The sequence below is a fragment of the Carcharhinus amblyrhynchos genome, chromosome 11 (assembly GCF_965287045.1).
Source record: "Carcharhinus amblyrhynchos chromosome 11, sCarAmb.v2.hapA, whole genome shotgun sequence".
Lineage (NCBI taxonomy): Eukaryota > Metazoa > Chordata > Chondrichthyes > Carcharhiniformes > Carcharhinidae > Carcharhinus > Carcharhinus amblyrhynchos.
The window spans coordinates 46,098,410-46,115,611 of NC_137334.1; the positions used below are offsets into that span (position 1 = coordinate 46,098,410).

At 42.2% G+C, this 17,202-nt stretch overlaps 1 protein-coding gene across 4 annotated transcripts in view; it reads left to right on the top strand.

Annotated features, from left to right (window-relative positions):
• Positions 1–17,202, top strand: part of LOC145350096 (neurabin-1-like) — a 103,696-nt gene that overhangs the window by 39,101 nt on the left and 47,393 nt on the right. For all 4 annotated transcript variants that reach the window (XM_080198994.1, XM_080198992.1, XM_080198991.1 and 1 more), the window contains exons 3-5: positions 5,364–5,496; positions 8,328–8,448; positions 9,407–9,511. In XM_080198994.1, coding sequence (XP_080055120.1) covers positions 5,364–5,496; positions 8,328–8,448; positions 9,407–9,511 — 359 coding nt within the window. The remainder of the gene's footprint in view (positions 1–5,363; positions 5,497–8,327; positions 8,449–9,406; positions 9,512–17,202) is intronic.

The following is a 17,202-nucleotide window of genomic DNA, read 5'->3' on the forward strand; positions in this document are numbered from 1 at the left end:
AGATAGTGACGAGTTCAAGAAATATTGAAACCCAGAAGTAGTGTATTTTTGGCAACTATTTAAAGGAGCCAAGACCATTGGCAACATAAATATGGTAATGACTAATGCAACCATGGTAAAAGGCAGAAGTAGATACAAACGCAAGTGTAAAATTTGTCCATCCTGCGTTTTGTTGCAGAAATAATAACAGCACTCATCATTATTGAGCAGTAAATTGGATTGCAACTTCTGGCATTTACACATGCTGTTAATTGTGGAAGTCAGGAAGTTTTGTGAGTTCCCCTGCTTTTCCAGAAGTTTTACTACACAGGTATCTATCTCATTGACAAACTGCATTCAAATATATACAATGGGCAGCATTGTGGTTAGCACTGCTGCCTCACAGCTCCAGGGACCCAGTTTCATTTCTGGCCTCGGGTGACTGCCTGTGTGGAGTTTGCACATTCTTCCCATATCTGCATGGTTTTCCTGTGGGTGCTGCGGTTTCCTCCCACAGTCCAAAAGTATGCAGATTAGGTGGACGGCAGACATGCTAAATTGTTCATTAGTGTCAGAGGGATTAGCAGGTAAATGCGAGGGGTTAATGGGGATAGGACGTGAGTGGGATTTTGTTGGTGCAGACTCAAATGGGCCAAATGGCTTTCTTCTGTGTTGTAGGGATTCTATGATTCCAATGGCCTGACGTTGTGTCACTCAGCTACCATGTACCCCACTAAACTTACCAGAGTAAGATGGGGCTTATCCATTTGAATATGTGAATTTTTTAATGGCTTGATGAATCTTAATTAATGCTAAGCAAATTTTGGCATAAAAAATATACCTGTACGAGCGTAGAACCCTACTCTTGTAGGTTTTAATTATTCTTTTAACCAGTTAGAATAATGAATTTTCTTCCCATAATAATTTTTCTTTCTCACTGTTTTCTTGGCAGTGAATCAGTTCTTTAACGGGTGATTTCTGGTTTCAACTCTGCATGTCTAATGATTCTTTCTGGCCAAGGGGAGATGCCATTGCTTGCCCTATTTACACATTTACGTTAATATTCCCTCAATGGAAAACCCCCTTAGCCCCCAAATGCCTTTTGATCCCTAAAACTCTCTTCAGTGTGCTATGTTCCTCCAACTGTGGCCTCTTGTGCATTCTCCACACCTTTCACTCCACCATGGACGATTGTTTTGGTCAGCTCAGCCCTAATTTTTGAAATTTTCTCCCCTTAGTATTGCCCCATCTCTCTTTCAGACCTTGCTTAAAATCCATTTGTTTTAGCTTTGTCTTCCCATCAAATATCTTTGCATGACGCAATGCCAATCTTCTCTGACTATGCTCTTTTAAAGTACCTTGAAAACTATTCCTACATCAAGGTGCAGTATCAGTACAGCTATTCCTTACCCTAACATCTAGAAGACAGCAAAGAAGTGCGCTGTCATCTGCAACAGATAACATCTTGCCTCTTGACTATCGTGCTATGATGGATTACTAATTGAATTGCTAATCTCTCCTTTCCCCACCCTGCTGGGTCACCTTGGTCTAAATTATACAGTTGGCGGTGAATGAGCAGCACTAACTGTTTATTAATGAGCTTATAATTGTCCACAGACCTCTGTGGTTCAAGGAGGCAGCTCGCTACCACCTTCTCAAGGACAATTAGGGATGGGCAATAAATGCTGGCCTGTCCAGTGAAGCTCAAATCTTGTTAAATTAATTTGTTAAAATGTTAATATTAAAGGATCAATAAAGTCACACGTGGATTATTGGATTCACTATGGTTACTAAGAAAAGATTGTATATTTTGGCAACATAAAAATTACATGAAGGGCAATATAGATGGTTTAAGAAAAATAATAAGCCAGTGTTTCCGAAGAGAGGGAGATAAGCTTAACACGTCAGATTATTGAACATATCTTGTGAAAGATGATTCCAGATTTTGCTAAATCTGTTGGAAGCCAGAAAAAGGCATAAATAAACTGATAATAGGAGCTCATTTTCAGTACTTTTCTAGTAATATACAAATTATAACGTAAATCATAAAGTTGAATCGGAAGAAAATAGTGTGTTTGTATAATACTACCTATTGTCAGTATCTCCCAAAGTTCTACACTAAGTTAAATTACTTAAGTGCATTCCCTGCTGTATGGTAAACACAGCAATCAAATTGTACCAGCATAGTCACACAAACAGCAAATTAGATCAGTGACTAGTTAATTGCTTTTTGATGGTGTCACTTTGGGGAATATTGGCTAGAAAATCAGGTGATCGCCTTTCTCTTTGTATAGTGGCATGGAATGTTTTGCAGGTATGGGAACCTAAAACTAGAGGGCATTGGTTTAAGGTGAAAGATACAAAAGAATCCAGAAGGGCAGTTTTTTCAAAGGGTGGTGTCTCGAATTAACTGTCAGAGGTAGTAGAAGCAGGTACAGTTTTGACTTTTAAAAAGCATTTTGACAGTTACATGGGCAAGATTGGTAAAGAGAGATGTGGGCAATTGGGACTAGCTTAATGGTAAAAACTGGGCGGCATGGACTGGTTGGGCCAAGGGGTCAGTTACCATACTGTAAACCTCTATGACACTATCCACCAAAATAAGCTGATAGTGTATTGGTTTATCAGACAGCACTATTGAGAATAGAATACTCCCTTGATACGGCATCGAAGCATATTATGTATGTAATAGATTATGTATGTAAGTCCTTGATTTGGACTTGAACCTCTGACTTTCTAAATGAGCCAAGGTGACACTGTAAGGTTGAAATGGGCAAGGAGAGAAAATAATTTTTAGTTCCTTGTTGTACTGCATACGTATGTAACGTATTGAACAACAAAGAACAAAGAACAACCCAGCACGGGAAACAGGCCCTTCGGCCCAACAAGCCCGCGCCGCCGCATCACCCTACACCTATTCTACCCTGCATGTCTACGAATGGGACCCTACTCAGTCAGATTCAGGGAAGAAATAGTGTCAATTTGGTAGAAACCGATTAGCCTAAGAGCACATCTTTGGGGTGTGGGAGGAAACCGGAGCGCCCGGAGGAAACCCACGCAACCACAGGGAGAATGCGCAAACTCCCACAGACACAGGCCCAAATCCATGTATCTGCACAGCTAGCAGTGCTAGTCACTGAGCTGTTGCGGCGCCCGTCTATCGGTCCAGGATCAAGCACACACACCGACATGAAGTACTAGGCCACTCCTGGACTTCCAAGAGCAGCCCACGCATGACCCGCCGTGTGCATGCCCCTCGCTTGACACGAGGTGGACCTCCACCTGTGGAATAAAGACAAAAAATATTAATCATACAGCCTGCCCTTCCGGTGTCTCCCGAGGTTTAACCCTATTTAATAGCCCCTACCATATCCCTCCATTCTCGTTTCACTCATGTGCCTATCTAACTGCATCTTAAACGAGTCCAACGTTCCTGCCTCCACCACCCTACTCGGTAGCGCATTCCAGACCCCCACAACTCTCTGCGTAAAGAAACTTCTTTTTACCTCCAAATTATACCTCCCCCCCCTCACCCTTAAGTGATGACCTCTCGTGTTCGTACCCAGTCTAGGGAGCAGTCTCTCACTATTAACTCTATCTATTCCCTTCAGTATCTTATATACCTCTATCATGTCCCCTCTCAATCTCCGTCTTTCCAAGGAGAATAGCCCCAGTCTCTTCAATCTCTCCTTGTAACCCAGTCCCCCCATGCCAGGCAACATCCTGGTAAACCTCCTCTGCACCCTTTCCAGAGACTCCACGTCCTTCCGGTAGTAAGGTGACCAGAACTGGACGCAGTACTCCAAATGCGGTCTAACCAACGTTCTGTATAACTGAAGCATTAGACGGCAGCTTTTATACTCTAAGCCCCTTCCTATAAAGGCTAACATCCCATAAGCCTTCCTAACAACGTTCTCCACTTGTGACGCAACCTTCATGGATTTGTGAACCTGCACTCCCAGGTCCCTCTGTACGTCTATACTCCTAATCGGCCTACCTTTTATCACATAGCTCCTCTCTGCATTATTCCGTCCAAAATGCATCACCTCGCATTTGTCAGGATTAAATGCCATCTGCCACCTATCTGCCCACTGCACCAACCTATCTATATCCTGTTGTATCACCTGACAATCCAGTTCCGTACCCGCCAACCCTGCCATCTTGGTGTCATCAGCAAACTTGCTGATCACACCACCTACGCCCTCTTCCAAGTCATTTATGTAGACTACAAAGAGGAGAGGTCCCAGTACTGAGCCCTGCGGCACACCACTGGTCACTGGCGTCCAGCCCGACAAGGTACCCTCCACAACTACCCTCTGTCTCCTATTTCCCAGCCAGTTCTCAATCCACCTAGCTACCTGGCCTCGTATCCCATGCGCCTTAACCTTTTCTACCAGCCTACCGTGAGGGACTTTGTCAAACGCCTTACTGAAATCCATATAGATGACATCAACGGCTCTCCCATCGTCAACCGTTTTTGTCACCTCCTCAAAGAATTCCACCAGATTCGTAAGGCAAGACCTCCCTCTAACAAAGCCATGTTGCGTATCCCTAATCAGATCGCAACGCTCCAAATGCTCATACATCCTACCCCTAAGTATTTTTTCCATTAACTTCCCTACCACCGACGTCAAACTCACCGGCCTATAATTCCCAGGGTTATCCCTACTACCTTTTTTGAACAACGGGACCACATTTGCTACCCTCCAGTCTTCTGGGACCTCACCTGTGTCCAAAGAAGAGACAAAGATGTGCGCCAGAGGCCCAGCAATTTCATCTTTCGCCTCCCTAAGCAGCCTGGGATAAATACCATCAGGCCCCGGAGCTTTATCCGTCCTTATGCTACCTAAAAGCCCTAGCACTTCCTCTCTCGTAATAACTATATCCTGCAACTGAACCTCCGCTCCCTCCAAGAGACCGCACGATTCCGAACCCCTCTCCTTCGTGAATACCGACGCAAAGTATTCATTCAGGAGCTCCCCCATTCCCTCCGACTCAATACACAACTCTCCACTCTTGTCCCTAAGAGGACCAATTTTCCCTCTAACTACTCTCTTGCCTCTAATATAGGAATAAAATGCCTTAGGATTTTCCTTAATCCTACCAGCCAAAGCCATCTCATGCCCTCTCTTCGCCCTTCTAATTCCCCTTTTTAGCTCCCTCCTACTCTCTCTATAATTGTATTGATGGTTATTATAAAGAAAACAATCGATTGTGAAGTAGTATCAAAGCTTTTTTGGTCAATAGCATGATCCTGGTAATTGTAAAATTGCTTAGTGTAATTACTGTAAGAAAGCATTGGAAGTGATCCAAAATTAGTTAATTTGATGAGAAATGACCCCATGGAACACACTTACAATGTCACTCTGTTTTATCTTTTTCAGGTTTATAGTACTTACTCAAATGATGACTATGATAGGCGTAATGAGGAAGTTGATCCTGTGGCAGCATCAGCAGAATATGAGTTGGAGAAGAGAGTAGAAAAAATGGATGTTTTTCCAGTTGAAATTGAGAAGGGTGGGTATTTAGAGGTGTGTTATTGGTTGATGTGTTTCTGTATCTGGATGAAGTTTCAACTTTTATCGTTTAAGAGAAATGTACTTTCTGTAGAAAATATTTCTTGTTAGTCTTTAATCTAACCATGTCAATTAACAGTTGCAACTGAAAGGATATTTAAATAATTTTCTATATCTTTATTAGATACTATCCAACTAAAGTGAGTGCATGCTTATTTTCTCATTCATTCAACTTTTACCTTCTTAGACAATGTGCCACAAGCTTGTGGAGAAAGCAACCCGTTGCACAAGTTGGGAAGGTGTACTGTTAGGTGATGTGTAAATTTATTTAAAGGTGTAGGTTATATTCTATTTAAAGAATGAGGATGCCTACAGTTTTGATTGAGAATTTTAAAAATCTTTGTTTCATTATTTTCTGTCAATGGTAGTTTCTGAGGAGAAAGAAAATGCATATAAAATATATGGCCTGCTAGTAGGGAGCTAGATTTGAATAGCTTTTATGTGGCCAGTCCTATGTTTCAAATCTTCAACCAAAATTTTCAAGCTCAACACCATAAATCAAGTGTTCTTTAAATATTAAGCACAGTGTCTCTCCTGTTAATAGCTTTCTATCTACATAATACAACCTGTTCCTTATCTAAGCAAAAATGTGTGCCAATTCGCAACACAATCTTGCTTTATAACCTTAAAAAATAACAGGACAAGTTTCATTTCCTCCTTTCTCGAATTAGCTTTTTAACCTATTTGTCTTCCCACATTTGTCCTCATCATCCTCAGAATTTTCCTTAAAATCTATTTAAAGACAAAATCATTTCAATTATGAGAGAGGATGTTATGACAGGTAAGTAGGTGCTAGAGACTTCTGACTGATTTTAAGAAATAGAAAAGGCTTTAAGACTGTATGTAAGGATCTCTGATAGTATCTGTGAAACTAGTTGCTACAAACTTTGAGATTAGGCAAGCATATAGCAAACACTTGAATGGAAAGTATTTTAACTTTGATCTTGATTGTGAAGCAGACTAACAATTATCAGACATGTAGTGAATCTTTTGAATGAGTGTGGGATAGTTTTCTGCAAAAATATGCCTCACCTAGAACCAACAGGCAGCGTGCCATCTTAGACTTAAGTAATGCGACAGATCTATTTAACAGCCTAATGATGCTTAAATGTTAATCTAATATTGGTAATCTGATTTAGTTCACCACAGTATTGAAATGTTAAGACCCTGGCCAGAGATTCCGAAGTGTTTTGTGCAGTGAACCTAGGCCCTAAGTGTTATATTTGTTTTTGGCGTGGAAGAGTATCACTGCAGCTATGATCTAGAGTACCCATTAGGAAGCTTTTATCAAACAAAATTTATTTAAGATCACAGTTAGAATATAATAAAAATAATTAGCATAACTTTTACCAATTACAAGAATCTAACATGACAGAGTATAGCTCTTAACAGCGAGCTATCTCTATTATTCCAATTTAAAACAATGTCCCACAAACATACAACCTTATTCAGGATTAGTTAGTGCAAACGCGAGTATGCTCACATGATGCTAGATTTCCAGCTTTGTAACACCTATGCACAGAAATCCAAGTCAGCATTTTTCAGAAAAGGATACATCCTCAAAACATCAACACCTCAGACTGTTAACCCAGTCTCTGACAGCTTCCAGTCTCCAGACTTCAGAGAGGAGAAAAGAGAGTGACTGCTCTCTCTTAACTTAAAAGCAGCATTTAAAACAGCAACATTGAGGCAGCAAAAACTCCAACTCCAGAGAGGAGAAAATGCTGCTGTCCCTTTCTGCTCCAAGCAGCTTTTGAAAAACAAAATTAAAACTGGATTCTGTGAAAACATAGCTGTCCCAAGCCATGTGATCTGATTTGTCAATCACTCTCAATCAAGCTCTATTCTGCCATCCCAGGGGAACATTGAAACAACAGAACACTGAAATATTTCAGATTAAAACCAACATGATGTCAGTTACACTGCTTTGGTAACAATAAAGAGCACTGGCTGCAGACAACATAGCTCTGACAAAATCCCAGGAACTGCTAAAATACCTTGCAAAGAAACATGATTAAAATATATTTCTTAAAGGCAGAGTATTATCACAGAAAGGAAGGAATGTGGAACAGCTGCTAACATTCTAAATTTAGGTAAGGCTGATTTTAAGGGGATAGAGAGAGTCTGTTACAAAGAGGAAATGCTGGAAAATCTTAGCAGGCCTGACAGCATTTGTCCAGAGAGAATAGAGCCAACATTTTGCGTTGAGATGACCCTTTGTCAGAATTGATATCGGTCAATGACTGAAGAATAGTTTAAAAATAAACTTAATGTGGTACAGAGTTGGCATAATCTGCTTAGGGACAAGAAGAAATGGATGGATTTTTATTATTAATGGTTTAAAGGCATATGGTGAATGGGCAGGAAAGTGGAGTTGAGGCCAAGATGAGACCAGCCATAACTATTGAATGCCGGAGCAGGCTTGAGGGACTGAATTGCTTATTTCTGCTCCTAGTTCTTATGATTCTTATGAGAATACCTTAACTAAAATCTACGGGATAAGGGGCAATGGTGTGCATATGGACTTAGGTCCAAGATCAGCCATGATATCAATTGAATGATAAAACAGGCTTAAGAATCTGAATAACTTACTCTGATTTCTTTGATATTGGCTTAAGCACCAATATCTAACACATTCCCCACTACATCCTGATTTTTAACTGTTACCTACCCTTTTTGAAGCATATTTGCTACTTTAAAGAGGCTAAGTAAATGGGTGTTGCATTGATTTACAACAAATGAATGCTGTTTATAAAATTACCTGAATATTAGGTGAAGGTGGTCTTGGAATAAGCATTATTGGAATGGGCGTTGGAGCAGATCAAGGACTTGAAAAGCTGGGGATTTTTGTGAAGACTATCACTGAAGGTGGAGCAGCCTATAGAGACAAAAGGTAAGATGTCAACCAATTAATTTCACTGTTATATGTGGTTTCTGAATTTATAAGAAAATAAAGGCCATAGGTGTTGTACCATCAATGAAACAATATTAATAAATTAAGAATAAATCATGTCCATTTTTTACAATTGATGCAAAAGTTCAGTTTTTAATAACATATACCTTTTGACTGACTTTTCTGTTTTCTAGTTTTTTGATAAACTATGATCATGTTTATCTTAAATTTGCATATTATTTTTGAAGATGAGACTAGTAAATTTGTGTATGCCTGTATAAACTTGCATAAAAGGTACAAGTTTATACACTTTGGAAGTGTTGATATTTGGAAGAGTAAAAATCATTGCAGCAATTGTTAATTTTATTCCAGCCTAATTTAAATGTTGCACATCTGTCATTGTAATATATATTTTTTCTTTCCAACAGAAGTTTAATTGAAGCTAAAAAGGGATTCTGATTTTAATCATCCCTTGCAAAAGAATTCTAAATGTATATCCAGTTTTTGCTGTGTTGTATTGCTGTAGCACATTCCATTATCTTTCATCAATGCTTCTTAACTATAATTGATATTAAAATGTGAACCTTTTAATGTATCCATATCAATTTCCACACTACGGATGTCATTTACTACCTACCATTTTGTTTTGGAAATTTTCATAATTCCTAACATTTTATAATTTTCTTGTAACTCAGATTGGAGTGTGATGCGCTTTAATACAGCAACATAATCTGAGTGTCTAAAACTCAGGATCAATTTTTAAAAAGGTGACTGAAGTGAAAACTTATACAATTTGAGTAGCTTAAAATATTTGAAGAAATCTGCCTCATTTTGGAGAATCATACTGCCATGGTATCAGTGTCTGTAACTTACTCATTAGAGCTGCTTGAAATTTACATGTAAGTTGAAATATGACGTGTCGTAGAACTTAAGTATATGTGTTCTTGTTTTATTGCAGAATCCAAGTAAATGATCAGATAGTTGAAGTAGATGGTGTTAGCTTGGTTGGTGTCACACAAATCTTTGCAGCTACTGTTTTGAAGAACACTAAAGGTATGGTTAGGTAAGTGGTAATAATTGAAATTTAGCAGTGACACCATTTGTACACCATTGATGACTTTGCATTTATAGATTTAACATAGATATGTTTGTATATTTCAAGTGCCTGGATAAATTTGGAGAGTGACCACCACTCAGTATTTTCATGTCAATAGCATTTAATTTCCCTTTATCTGTTTAATTACCTTTTTGTTACATGATTGCATTTGTTTTCTCCCACTAAAAGCAATGGCCGTAATAGGTTGTTCCAGTTTTATCTTATTTTAGCCAAACCTTGCAAGTGACTTCAGAATACTAAGGGCCAATATATAAAACCTAAATAACAAAAATTGTAACTGGACTTCTTTTCATTAGACATTGCGTTTCCTTCTTTCAAAAATAGACTTATTGTGGGCAATGCAGTTACATCAATATGTACGACAGTCTAATTGATCAGTTGTGGTGAAGATGATCCTGTTCACCATTTAGGGTATTTGTTAGGATTCCAGTAGGTACGTAGGTAACTGTTAAGGTGCTTGGAAGGTTCTATTGCAGGAGTTGTCTAACTGCAAATGCCACATCAATGGGTCCTCAACCTTTTCTGAAACATACTAACTCTCTGACAGCAGACTGCGATGTTGCACTAAGCAGTTTGGAAGGATTCTGGCAATGGTTTTGCCATGGAGAAGAGTGAATTCCTGTATAAGTGTCACAGTATTGGTCAGTTTCTTCCCATTTTAGCTGGTAGACAGTGGAGGCATCATTGTATTCTTGTGGGATGGCGCCTTGCTCTGACATAGATGAAAATAGTTCAGTGATCTTTTTGATTTGCACCTGCATCTTGTTAACTTTAGCTAGGATAGCATCAGCTCCTGGAGCTTTGCCACAAGACAGGTATTTGATTACATTCATATGCATGTTATATTCATCATCTACCTGTCACAAGTTCTGTGGAGATGGGTGAGCAACGTAGCAGCACGTGTGGATTTACTCGGTGCTGTAGCTGCAAACTTGTATACCATTTTCTAAAAGCTGGGCAAGTCATCAAGAGTGCATTGTAGGGTGACGTAAGGCAACCTTTTGATTACTTCTCTGATGGTGAACGCCATTTGAGGATGTGATTAACAATCACAGGATCCCTCTAATGCAGAAAGAGGCCAACTGGCCCATCTAGTCTGCACCGACTCCCTGAAAGAGCATTTCACCCCGGCCCTCCCTCTGCCCAATCCCATAACCTTGCAAATTTATCTTGGCCAAGCCACCTAACCTGCGCAACTATGGATGGTGGGAGGAAACTAGAGCAGCTTGAGGATACTCATGCAGACATGAGAAAACACACAAACTCCCCACAGTCACCCAAGGCTGGAATCACACCCAGGTCACTGACACTGCGAGGCAGCAGTACTAACCACTGTGCCACCATGCCTACCCTTTTGTGGATTTGTTTTGACCAGTAGTGACTCATCAACACTGAAGGCTGGTGATGAACTGGTAGCTGGAGTCCGTTGACAGAATTCAGGGCATTGTCGAACTCTTCAATCTTTGTAATCTGAGTACAACTGAAATTTGTCTGCTTCTGATTTGGCCTAGTGCCTTGCATTTCTGAGCATGCAACAGACAGTTGTGCAGATGTTTTAGTAGGCATCATGCCTAAAATGGGCCGCTCAGTAGCTCAGGCCTGCTGAGTTTCACTGCTGCTTCCAATGAAAAGTGCCTGATGGCCGAGCCACCTGTATGCAAGTTTGCAGCTACAGCACCGAGTAAATCCACATGTGCTGCTACGTTGCTCACCCATCTCCACAGAACTTGTGACAGGTAGATGATGAATATAACATGCATATGAATTTGATTATAGTAAGGGTGAGCTAATTATATCGTAATCAAATTATAATATAATTAGCTCTCCCTCACTATAATCAATTAGCTAATTATATTAAGCTAACTTGATTATAATAAGTTGTAGGCTAACAATTGCTTGGTAACATAGATGAGAACTGGATGAGGCTGAGGACTAAGACAGGATGAGCCACTCCAAAGAGTTAGGGGTGCTTCTCTTCACACCCTACAGACTAATATGTGTGCTATAGAGTGGTCAAGTGTTATGTGTGATCTTATTTATAATAGTAACAGCATGGAAGAGGACCATTAGGCTCATTGTCTCAATGTCTGTTTCTCTGTAAGACCCAATTTAGCAAGTCCCTCTACTATTGCTCTGCAGTTTTGTTTTCCTTTTGGGCCTATATTCGATGATCCTTTGAAAGCTATGATTGAATCTTTTTGGTCACTAGGTTCCAGAAGTTCAGTTCACTGAAGAAAGAAGTTTTTTCCTCTCATCACCTTTAGCTCTTTTGTCAATCAGTTGAAATCTGTATCTTCCGATTCTTGACCTTACTGCTAAAAGGAACAATTTCCCTGTACCTACACTGTCTAGACCCCTCATGAATTTGAACAACTTCATCAAAGCTAACCTCAATCTCCTCCAGTCTCTCCACATAGCTGAAGTCGCTCAACCTGGAACCATTCTCGTAAATCTTTTCAATACCGTCTTTAAAACCTCCGTGTTCTTCCTAAAGTAAAGTGCCCAAAATTAAGGTCACAGCCCCAGTTGAGACTGAAACAATGTTCTATAACAGTTCATCATAATCTTCTTGCTTTTGTACTGCTCAGGATTCCAAGGGCACTTTCTCAGCTTGTTCTGTCGCCATCAATGATTTATGCACATTTATTGCTGAATTTCTCTGTTCCTGCATCCCCTTTAGAATTACATCCATTCGCTTGTTTTGCCTTTCTTCATTCTTTCTACCAAAAAGACTTTGCACTTAGCAGTTGAAATTTAAACAGAGATGTGTCAGTCCATCCCAATGTGGAGATGCCAGCATTGGATTGGGGTAAACAAAGTAAGAAGTCTGACAACACCAGGTTTACGTCCAACCAATTTACTTGATAGTAAACTCACAAGCTGTCGGGGTTTGCCCTTCGTCAGGTGAATGGAGAGTTCTGGCCTCAGTTTACAGATTACTGATTAGAACGCGCGTCTTTACAACTAACCTGCTGTTCAAGTCTTAAAGATGCCAACAATGTGAGTGGAAAGAGCATTATGCATAGATTAAAGAGATGTGTATTGTCTCCAGACAGTACAGTAAGTGAGGTTTTACAAACCCAGGCAAGTCATGGGGGTTACAGATAGTGCAACATGAACCCAAGATCCTGGTTGAGACCATCCTCGTGTGTGCAGAACTTGGCTATCAGTCTCTGCTCAGCGACTCTGCGCTGTCGTGTGTCATGAAGGCCACCTTGGAGAACGCTTACCCAAAGAGGCCGAATGCCCGTGACCACTGAAGTGCTCACCAACAGAAAGGGAACAGTCTTGCCTGGTGATTGTCGAGTGATGTTCATCCATCTGTTGTTGTAGTGTCTGCATGGTCTCTCCAATATACCATGCTTCGGGACATCCTTTCCTGCAGCGTATTAGATAGACAACGTTGGCCCAGTTGCAAGAGTATGTGCCGTGTGCCTGGTGGAGGGTGTTCTCACGTGTAATGATGTCATCCATGTCGATGATCCAGCATGTCTTGCAGAGGTTGCTGTGGCAGGGTTGTGTGGTGTTGTGGTCACTGTTCTCCCGAAGGCTGGATAGTTTGCTGCGAACAGTGATCTGTTGAGGTTGTGTGGTTGTTTGAAGGCAGGAAGTGGGGGTGTGGGGATGGCCCTAGCGAGATGTTCGTCTTCATCAATGATATGTTGAAGACTCCGGAGAAGATGTTGTAGCTTCTCTGCTCCGGGGAAGTACTGGACGATGAAGGGTACTCTGTCCACTGTGTCCCGTGTTTGTCTACTGAGGAGGTCGGTGCGGTTTTTTGCTGTGGCGCATCGGAACTGTTGATCGATGAGTCGAGCGTCATATCCTGTTCTTATGAGGGCATCTTTCAGCGTTTGGAGATGTCTGTCACGATCCTCCTCATCTGAGCAGATCCTGTGTATACAGAGGGCTTGTCCGTAGGGGATGGCTTCTTTAACGTGTTTAGGGTGGAAGCTGGAGAAGTGGAGCATCGTGAGGTTGTCTGTGGGCTTGCGGTGCAGTGAAGTGCTGAGGTGACCGTCCTTGATGGAGATGTGTGTGTCCAAGAATGCAACTGATTCTGGAGAATAGTCCATGGTGAGTCTGATGGTGGGGTGGAACTTGTTGATGTCATCATATAGTTGTTTCAGTGATGTTCACCATGAGTCCAAAGGAAGAAAATGTCATTGATGTATCTAGTGTATAGCATCGGTTGAAGGTTGTGCATGGTGAAGAAGCCTTGTTCGAGCCTGTGCATGAAGATGTTGGCACGTTGAGGTGTGAATTTGGTCCCCAAGGCCGTTCCGTGTGTTTGGATGAAAAACTGGTTGGTGAAGGTGAAGACATTGTGGTCCAGGATAAAGCAGATGAGTTGTAAAATTGCATCTGGAAACTGGCAATTGTCAGTGATTAGTACTGAGGCAGTTGCAGCAATGCCATCATCGTGGGGAATGTTGGTGTAGAGCGCCGAGACATCCATTGTGACGAGCAGTGTCCCTGGTTCAACTACTCTATGTGCGCTGAGTTTTCGCAGGAAGTCTGTAGTGTCGCGACAAAAGCTGGGGGTTCTTTGTACAATGGGTTTCAGGATGCCCTCGGCATAGCCGGAGAGGTTCTCGCACAGGGTCCCATTGCCCGATACGATGGGACGGCCGGGTGTGTTTGCCTTGTGTATCTTCGGGAGGCAGTAGAGTTCTTCAACGCGGGGAGTATGTGGAATGAGAGCACGGAGGGTGCTCTGAAGGTCTGAATCAAAGGTCTTTGATGGGCGTGTTCTTTGGTCAGATCTGCGGGTAACTGTCTGTAGTGTTTCTCATTGTTTAGTTGTCAGTGCACTTCTTTGCAGTAATCTGTTCCGCTCAGTATGACGATGGCCCCTCCTTTGTCTGCTGGTTTGATGACAATGTTGTGGATGGCATTGCGTTGTGCTTGGGTGACGTTCGGGGCTGTCTTGTGAGTGCAGCTGATGAATCTGGTGTTAACGCACCTCCTGATGGCTTGGGCATACATGTCCAGTCGAGGGCAGTGGCCTTCCGGAGGAGTCCAATTAGACTCCTTCCTCTTCGGTTGCTGCACTGCGGATCTTTCTGTTGGCTGTTCTGGTTCATTGGCTGTCTCATTGTGTTTGCAGTTGGCCTCTTGGGGTTTGTGGAAAAACTCCCACAGCCTCATTCGCCTGATGAATTCCTCTGTGTCTGCTGTGAGACTGATGGGATCCATTTTAGTGGTGGAGCAGAAATTGAGCCCTCGGCTGAGAACTTTGATTTCATCTGGTTGAAGTGTGTAGTCTGACAAGTTAACAATGGACTTCCCTGCGGTGGTACTGTTTTCTACTGTGGTGCTAGGGGAGGCTTGTTTGTTGCTGGTGGTGATGCCAAGTTTTTCAAGTTTCCTGTTCTTGGTGTGCATGTAGCTGGTGTAGTTTCTTTGTCTCATCTGCTTGGCAGAGTTTCGCAGCTGGTCTGCGTCCTGAGCGCAAGTTGAGAATATGTATTCTATCTTAGTTTCCAAAGTGTGGCGTTTGCTGTAAAGCTGGTGTGTGAGAGAGGTGTGACGGCAAAGTCTCTCAGCGTAGTCTGTGTTATAGGTTGACCTGAGTGGGTTTGTGATCTGTAGTCCTTTCACTATCTTGTCTGCTTTCTTGCATCTTTGTAAAAACTTAATGTCTATGTCGATATGCGTAATCTTAACAAAGAACAGCCCAGCACGGGAAACGGGCCCTTCGGCCCAACGAGCCCACGCCACCGCATCCTCCTACACCCATCCTGCCCTGCGTGTATGCCCACGCATGACCCACCGTGTGCATGCACCTTGTTTGACAACAAGGTGGACCGCCACCTGCGGAATAAAAAGACAAAAACGTTAACATGTAAGTCTACATTTCTGGTGTCTCCCGAGGCTCTGACCCTATTTAATACCCTCTACTATAACCCTCCATCCTTGTTTTGCTCATGTGTCTATCTAAGTAAACCTTAAACATGTCCAACGTGCCTGCCTCCACCACCCTACTCGGTAGCGCGTTCCATACCCCCACGACCCTCTGCGTGAAGAACCTTCCTCCCATATCCAAATTATACTTCTCCCCCCTCACCCTTAGATCATGACCTCTCGTAATTGTCCCCAATCTAGGGAGCAGCCTATCACTATTGACTCTATCTATTCCCTTCAGTATTTTATATACCTCTATCATGTCTCCCCTTAATCTCTGTCTTTCCAAGGAGAAAAGTCCCAGTTTCTCCAACCTTTCCTCGTAACTCAGTCCTTCCATGCCAGGCAACATCCTGGTAAACCTCCTCTGCACCCTCTCCAGAGTCTCCACGTCCTTCCGGTAATAAGGTGACCAGAACTGGACGCAGTACTCCAAACGCGGTCTAACCAACGTTCTGTACAACTGAAGCATTAGACGGCAGCTCCTATACTCTATACCCCTTCCTATAAAGGCTAGCATTCCATAAGCTTTCCTCATAACCTTCTCCACTTGTGTCGCCACCTTCATAGACTTGTGAACCTGCACTCCCAGGTCCCTCTGTATTTCTATACTCCTAATCGGTCTACCTTTTATCACGTAGCTCCTCTCTGCATTATTCCTTCCAAAATGCATCACCTTGCATTTGTCAGGATTAAATTCCATCTGCCACCTATCTGCCCAATATACCAACCTATCTATATCCTGCTGTATCATCTGACATTCCACCTCCGTATCCGCCAATCCTGCCATTTTGGTGTCATCCGCAAACTTGCTGATCACACCACGTACGCTCTCTTCCAAGTCGGTTATATATACTACAAAGAGGAGAGGTCCCAGTACTGAGCCCTGCGGCACACCACTGGTCACTGGCCTCCAGCCCGAAAAGGTCCCCTCGACAACTACTCTCTGTTTCCTGTTGCCCAGCCAGTTTTCAATCCACCTAGCTACCTGTCCTTGTATCCCATGTGCCTTAACCTTTTCTACCAGCCTACCATGAGGGACTTTGTCAAACGCCTTACTGAAATCCATATAGATGACATCAATGGCTCGCCCATCATCAACCGTTTTTGTCACGTCCTCAAAGAATTCTACCAGAATTCTCTGCTTGGAGGTCCTTTCCACTTGGATCCAGCAGTCTGCGGTGTCAGTAGTAGTCATGATGTGGAGATGCCAGCGTTGGACTGGGGTGAACACAGTAAGAAGTCTGACAACACCAGGTTTGAGCCCAAACAATTTATTTGATAGTAAACTCACAAGCTTTCGGGGTTTACCCTGCGTCAGGTGGCACTACCTGTAACCCCCATGACTTGCCTGGGTTTGCAAAACCTCACTTACTGTACTGTCTGGAGACAATACACATCTCTTTAAACTATACATAATGCTCTTTCCACTCACATTGTCGGCATCTTTAAGACTTGAATAGCAGGTCAGTTGTAAAGACTCGCATTCTAATCAGTAATCTGTAAACTGTCTGTGCTGTTATATGCTCTGTCTGAGGCCAGAACTCTCCATTCATCTGACGAAGGGCAAACCCCGAAAGCTTGTGAGTTTACTAACAAGTAAATTGGTTGGACTTAAACCTGGTGTTGTCAGACTTCTTACTCAGTCCATCCCACCAGCGTGTGTATGTCCTCTTGAAGTCTAATGCCATCCTTCTCGCTGTTCACTGTACTACAAGTTTTTTTTGTCA